The following is a 7145-nucleotide window of genomic DNA, read 5'->3' as shown; positions in this document are numbered from 1 at the left end:
TTTTTTTCTTCTTCACCATACATAAATCTGTTAAATTTCTGGATTTAGTATTTTTATGTTTGTTTTTTTTTCTGCAAAAGGAGATTAGGATTACTGAGGCAGAGAAGTCAGTCTGCCTCTGGTTTGAAGAAATCAGTGATATCAAGTGAGTATTATTTTTAAATTTCATTTGCCCAGACTGTAGACAAGTAAGCATATTTTCTAGACAGGTTTTATTTATTTACTTTACATGAATGCTCGTTTCTTCCAGATCAGATATTTTCATACTTGATTGTGATCGACTTTGAGTCTACTTGTTGGAGAGAGAAAAATAACTACGGACAAGAAATCAGTAAGTATTGGTTGCATTTTTATCACTTTGATTTGATACAATTCTGCTTCTGTGGACTGGAGTCCATCTCCTTTTCTTCTCCCTGCAGTTGAATTCCCTGCTGTCCTACTGAACACATCATCAGGGGAGGTCGAGTCTGAGTTTCATATGTACGTTCAACCTCAGGAGCATCCTGTTCTCTCCGAGTTCTGCACTGAGCTTACTGGAATCACACAGGTAATGACTCAAAACGCTTTTACATACAGAAACCTCCTCGCATACACACCTGACTGCTTGATTTTCGCTCCCTAAATAGGTGCAAGTAGAAGCCGGCGTCCCCCTTCAGATTTGCCTATCTCGGTTCAACCGCTGGGTGCAGAACCTGCAACTGGACAAGGGAGTGATGTTTCCCAACAAGCAGCAGACGTGTTCTGCCTCTGACGTGTCCCAGAAACTGTGCACTTTCCTCACCTGGTCAGGTAACAGTCAGTTCATCACGGCACCCGGGCAGGCTGGAACGAGCTGAAATAATGGAATTTGATTTGAGATTTTTTTTTGTATTTTTAATTCTTGTTTGCAAGAATGGAAAAAGTGTGGAAAAAGAAATTAGAAGTGGAGTTTGGAAAAAACGTTCTAGTTCAAAACTTTGAGTCTTTTACTCATTTGTCTAAAGTTCTGCCCTTATTTTTGTATTTCCTTCTCTGTTCTGTATTTTAATTGTTATATCTTGAAAAAAAAGTGTTTTCTGTTTTCATGCATTATTTCCCTCCTTATTTCCTAACATGTTGTTTTCTCTTCAAGTTCATCTTCTTCTCATTTAGTTTTATTCTTCTTGTTTTCTTCCTTGTGTCCAACCTAGCTTATGTCTTAAAAATGTTAATTTTATCAAAAAAAATAAATAAATAAAATATATATGCTTCTTACACAGTAGAGAGAAGTATGACATTTAATCAAAAATATTTTTCATACATATGAAAAAGGAAATATGGGGCAGGGAAATTAAATGTATTTCCAGACTTCATTTTTTATCCCATTGCCTAAAAGTATCATCCACCTATACTTTGGTGGACCGCTAGGGGGCTCCACGTACACCTTTACATCAGAATGTGATTTAAATGTTTTTGGCACTTGCTTCTTCTCTGCTGGAGTTGAGTAATCGAGTGTTATTGTTATTCCTGTGTTATGCTTACATAAGTTCTGGCAACCCTAAAATAAGTTAATCAACAAAATACTTATAAATGGAAATAAATACAAAATAAAATGTATAGAAAATATAGAGCACTCAACTTTCCTGGTAAAAAAAGGCATCATCACTTTAAAAATACTGCTGTGACTGTTTTGCATAAAGCATTACATAAAAGGAGGAAATTTCACAACATATTTATTCCCAAGATAGTTTATAAATGCCAGCTTTATCAGCTCTTATGAAAATCACAAAACCAAACAGTAAAATGTAACATGCCTTTTAAAACCACAGTACTTATGATTAAACTGTTAGCAATTACATTTTTGTGTTTCGAAAATGTCTCTGATCTTTCATAAAGCAAAAAGTATTTAAAGTGGAATTATCTGTGTTGTGTTTTCAGACTGGGATCTTGGCGTTTGTTTGCAGTATGAGTGCAAACGCAAACAGCTTCATAAACCAGATGTTCTCAGCAGCTGGATAGACCTGAGAAGCACATACAGGGTAACTACCAGCTCATCCAAAACTTCCCCACTGTTTGTGGATGTTTTCTTATAATATTCCAGTTAATGTGGCAGATATGAAGTGTATATTGACTTGAACGATGCGATAAAACATTATTATTTTATTAGAGATGTATCGATCTGATGTTAATCTCTGTATCTGTCCCGGTATTGAAAGAAAATTCTGGATCAGGGATCAGTGACAGTGTGCCTGATCCATCAGGACAGATCTATTCAATCTAATTCTATGCTTCGTGTTCTGAGCAACATCGTGTCTTATTATTTATTTTACACTAGATTGAAAACTCCTAATTGCACTTTCTGAATTATTTGAAGGAAGGTTTTTTGCAGCTTATTTTGACATATTTCACCAAGTTAACCAATCTATTGTTTTTGTCAGTTTCAGTTTCCTTATTTATTTTACGATCGCTGTTAAAATCCCAACAATAATGACAATAATTAAAACAACTTTAATTGTAAAAACAATTAAAGTTGCTTTTACATGTTTGACCAAGCTTGTGAAGCTATTGGTGTATTTAAATGTAATACTGGTGCAGAGTTATCAGATAAATTTATAATTCAGTACATTTATGTTTGTGTTTGGAGGAAAAAAACGTTTCAAGTCAATTCAGCACCGTCTGTCTGTATCGGGTTGGCATTGGCCGAATCTAAATTTCAGATATCTGTGTCAGTATTGGAAGTGAAAAGGGGGTCACTGCATTCCTGTTTTTTATGCATTATAACAGAACAGATGAATTTGAACCTCATCTATTTATGTCACTGCGCTTCACTTCTTTCTCCATCTCCAGCTCTTTTACAGCCGGAAACCCAAAGGCCTGAACGGAGCACTTCAAGATTTGGGGATACAGTTTTCTGGGAGAGAACATTCAGGTACTGAAAGTGACATTTCTTTAGTTCAAACTTTGGAGTCCTCTTGACATTCCTTTTGTTTCTTTTTGCATTTCAGGGTTAGATGATGCTCGAAATACAGCTCAGCTGGCCGTCAGAATGATGAGAGATGGATGTGTGCTGAAGACCACCCGGAGCCTGGAGAGGGTGAGTGGACCCCCGACGACGTCCTGAGAGAACCCAGATTCCTAGCATCAACCTTGTATTTTAGGCTTTTCTATGTGGAAAATATTGAAATCTTGTGATCTCATGCTTTTAATTTTAGCTAAATAATAAAATGACTTCAGAAAATGATGAAGAATAATCTTCTTCCTCTTTCTAAAGTTTTGTGCTTGAAAACAGAAAGAAAACACTGGACGATAATAATACTACAATGTGTTCAAAAGATTTCTTTTGAAAAACATCCGTGAACATCAACATTCAAATTTGTCACAGAAAAAAATATATAATGACCACAGCTCTGCTTCACCTCCTCCAGTTCATCCCACACCTGGCCACACACTTCAGTGTGTCTTGACTCCACCCTCTTAGATGGAATTTTTTATTTTTATTTTTTTCAAAAACTGTCTACAGGCGGGTTATTCTTTCACAGGGGTTTTGTTACACTTTAAAGTACACACACCTGATGAGAGAATTTCTAAAGACAGTTTGGCCAGGACATTCTTGTGAAAAAGATTTTAAATTTCAATATTTCTATATTTAGGGTAATAAATTGGTTGCAGTGGATTTTTTTCAGGAGTATCAGAGTAAACTTACTGTTATAAAACGTACAACATCTTTCCTTATTACTCATAACTCTCCACAAGTAGGCCTGTCACAATAAAAATCTTTCTGGATGATAAACTCTCCCACAAGTTTTTGCAATAAATGATAATCTTGTTGGTTTGAGACCATTTTCAAATGATATGTTAACGGCATAAGCAGGTTTGCCTGCTCAAAAACCAATAAGCTTTCATTTTGTAGAGAGCACTGGAGTTGGAATATGTTTGAAATATCTAAAATAAAAACACAACAACCAAAGTAATAAATAAAACAGAAATTTAAAAAAATACTACCCAAACCATAAAAACAATGGACTGTAAAATTTCTGTAAATAAAATTACTCCTCAAAAAATATCAGAATGGAAATTATTTTAATGTATCGTTTGATTAATTGCTTATTGCGACAGGCTTAGCCACAACTATGTGCTGATCTGTCATCACATCAAGTCCCAATAACATACTTTAAAGTTTGTGGTTAAATTTGACAACTTGCACATTTAACCACAAACCACATTATAAGTGTTGAACTGTAGGAGATGAAATTTTAAGAGAATATTTTGAATTTCTTTTTTTTTTTTCAGCTAACCAATTATCTGGTTTATTTTCCCACAGACTCCATCAATGGTCAAATCCTTTCTCAATAAAAACGTCCCTCCTTCAGAAAAAATACAAGAAAAGCAGAATGATGCCAGGAAAAAAGCAAATTTCCTCAACAGCAGCAAGAACTCATCATCCAATATTTCATTAAAAGCTTGTCAGAAACATCCTCAGAGTTCAAGCTCAGGTCAAACGTGTCACAGCCTAATATCACCAAAGACACTGTTGAATGTAACAACGGCACCTCTAAAGGGACAAACCGACAAATCGGTGACAGCACATGTTGTTCCCCATCTTCTTTTGTCCACAGTTCCGTCAAACTGTAGCTCACCATGCGGTGACAGAAGCAGCAGCCATGTTCTGTTCTCGACCACTGTTGACTGCATTTCCTCTCTACCTCACGTTGTCAAAACTTCTGTGGACGAAGAGGAGCGAGACGTTCTGGTGGAAACGGATGAGCGGTGCGGTTCTTACGATGATGTGGTGTTGGTATCCGATCAGACTGAAACAGATACAGTCTCAGGTGGAGAGGTTGGCTATGTTTCAGATTACAACGGCAGATGTCAGGAGTGGGACGGAATGGATCATTCACAACACAAGAGAACAGAAACCCCAAACATACTGAATAATACTCGAGATTCTTCTATGGCATGGAAATCTGTAAATTCAAATGTTGAAGTCTTTAATCAGGCAAGTAAAGAACCACACCAATCAACAAGCAGACAGTCAGATAAATGTTTTGCAGTGCCGAAAGTTGTTGATTGGAGCAAACTGAATGGACATTTAAGGTTAGATATATGTCGTAAAAATAAACAAAACAACGAGGTCTCTCCAGTTCTACCCAACCGCTTTCTGCCTGAAAACACTTCCACTCCAAATCCATCCACGACGAGACCCAAACCAACCACTGCAAAACACAGAGAACCTCTGAAATCCTCATTTACTGTTTATACTGATCCAAAAACTCCTCATCCTTCCACCTCTGGCTCTCTGCACCCACCCAGAAGCATCCTGTCCTCTTTGTCAACAAACATACTATCCTCCTGTGTCAAACGGCTCAGTGGGGCTCTAACAGCAAAGGGGTCAAAGGTCACCTCCCCTCTGTGCGCCTGTGGTCGCCGTGCGAGGCGGCAGGTTGTGTCAAACGGCGGTCCGAATCACGGCCTGGGGTTCTACTGCTGTCCGGTTCGCCGCTCTGGGGGCAAAGAGAGAGGCTGTGGGTTCTTTAAATGGGAGTCTGCGCTCATGAAGAGCAGCTCAGTGGCTCCCCCTGCTGCTGGGTCTTCTGTATCACTCTGTCAGGTCAACTCTACACTTCCGTACAGGCGGCCGCAGAGAAAAAGTTGCTGAACGGGCGGAGAAGCAGCTGTGCATACTCTTTGTAACGTCTCAGTCACTGTGCCACTAGTATTTACCAGCCAAAAGATGAGGACTTCTGAGTTACAAAAGAAAAAAAAACTGGCTGACGGAAGCAATAGGGCTGCACAATATTAAGAGAAACATGTAACTAATAATGTTGTTGGATTTTACCCTCAGCTAGTTCATTTTTTTTAATGACCAAAGTGACTTGTAGCAGTTCTGTAAAGATTGACAAGTGCTTTGTCAAATTTAAGTGTTTTAGATCACCAAAAAAAATATATCTATATATATATATAGATATATATAGATATTAATAAAGGCAAACATTAACTTTAAACCAACCTGGCCTAATGTGAAAAAGTATTAACCCTAACTCAGTCATTTCTTTAGAGCTTGACGCTTAGGAAGAGTACAGCAGCTATCACAGTCGGACAGTGTGGAAGCGGGTGGCTTGTCCCATCAGACCGTCAGTTCCCAAAACTACACACACCAAAAAACCCTTGTAAAAACTCACACGGACCGCATACAGGGTCAAAACCTTGTGCAGTCCAGGTGGACCCCATCTCTTAAGACCAGGATTGAGTTATGAAAGAACTATGATTTATAACCTTCTTTTTTGTTTGCTTTTTTATATGTAAAAAGATCTGAAAAAGCAAATCTGGAGAAACACCTTAACACACAGGTGTCAAACTTCAGTCCTCAAGGCTGCTGTCCTGCAGTTTTTAGATGTCCCACAGGTCTAAAACACTGGAATGAAATGGCTTAATTACCTCCTCCTTGTGTAAATCAGTTCTCCAGAGCCTTGCTAATGACCTAATTATTCTATTCAGATGTGGTGCAGCAGAGGCACATGTAAAAGTTGCAGGACACCGGCCCTTGAGGACTGGAGTTTGACACCCCTGCCTTAACAGGTCTGGAAATGGTTATGGTTATGAAGCCCTATGTAGCCGTATTATCCTGCCAAAAAACGGCTTTTGTGATGGAATATTGCCCAAGCAGAAAGTTAAATGATTGTTATTCCATTGATTGTCCAGTTCTAGAAAAGGAGTGTAGGGTATATGCAACCATGAACATTTTGGATTTTACAAGAAATATCCAAAATGGCCAAAGACAAAATATGTTGCTTTGTAAGTCTTATGTTAACACAGAATACTTTTTTTGATGTCATGCATTTTAAAACACAAGAAGCTCATGTTGATGTTTAAAACAAGAAATATGAAATTAAAATTACCAAAACAAAAAAATATCAAAAAGCAGTTTTGTCTGATTCAGTCACTAATATTTGTTTGTCTTCAACACAAACAGTTTTATCTTCTATGGTTAATTATTGGAGGATACAAGATCTCTTCCATATGGTTTTCCAGTTAGATTAAATTAAATTTCTATCTAATATGAAAACAGAGACCAAGTTGTCGTATTTGGGTCATCAAATACGACAAAATTTCCATTCAACTTTATATTTAATGCATCTGATAATCAATCAAACTTTATTTGCATAGCACATTTCAGCAGCAGGGCATTT

The 7145-nt window shown here is 37.5% G+C and overlaps 1 protein-coding gene across 1 annotated transcript in view; it reads left to right on the top strand.

Moving 5' to 3' along the window:
* eri2 (ERI1 exoribonuclease family member 2) overlaps window positions 1-5635 on the top strand; it is a 6787-nt gene extending 1152 nt beyond the window's left edge. Inside the window, exons 2-9 of the mRNA XM_007549687.2 lie at window positions 81-145; window positions 251-331; window positions 420-547; window positions 627-789; window positions 1897-1997; window positions 2806-2887; window positions 2964-3052; window positions 4280-5635. Coding sequence (XP_007549749.1) covers window positions 81-145; window positions 251-331; window positions 420-547; window positions 627-789; window positions 1897-1997; window positions 2806-2887; window positions 2964-3052; window positions 4280-5614 — 2044 coding nt within the window. The 3' untranslated portion in view covers window positions 5615-5635. The remainder of the gene's footprint in view (window positions 1-80; window positions 146-250; window positions 332-419; window positions 548-626; window positions 790-1896; window positions 1998-2805; window positions 2888-2963; window positions 3053-4279) is intronic.
* Window positions 5636-7145: the final 1510 nt, after the last annotated feature.

Source organism: Poecilia formosa, unplaced genomic scaffold, assembly GCF_000485575.1.
Source record: "Poecilia formosa unplaced genomic scaffold, Poecilia_formosa-5.1.2 Scaffold32, whole genome shotgun sequence".
Taxonomy (NCBI): Eukaryota; Metazoa; Chordata; class Actinopteri; order Cyprinodontiformes; family Poeciliidae; genus Poecilia; species Poecilia formosa.
Note: the sequence above shows the minus strand (reverse complement) of the source record. Positions and strands in the feature narration are given on the sequence as shown.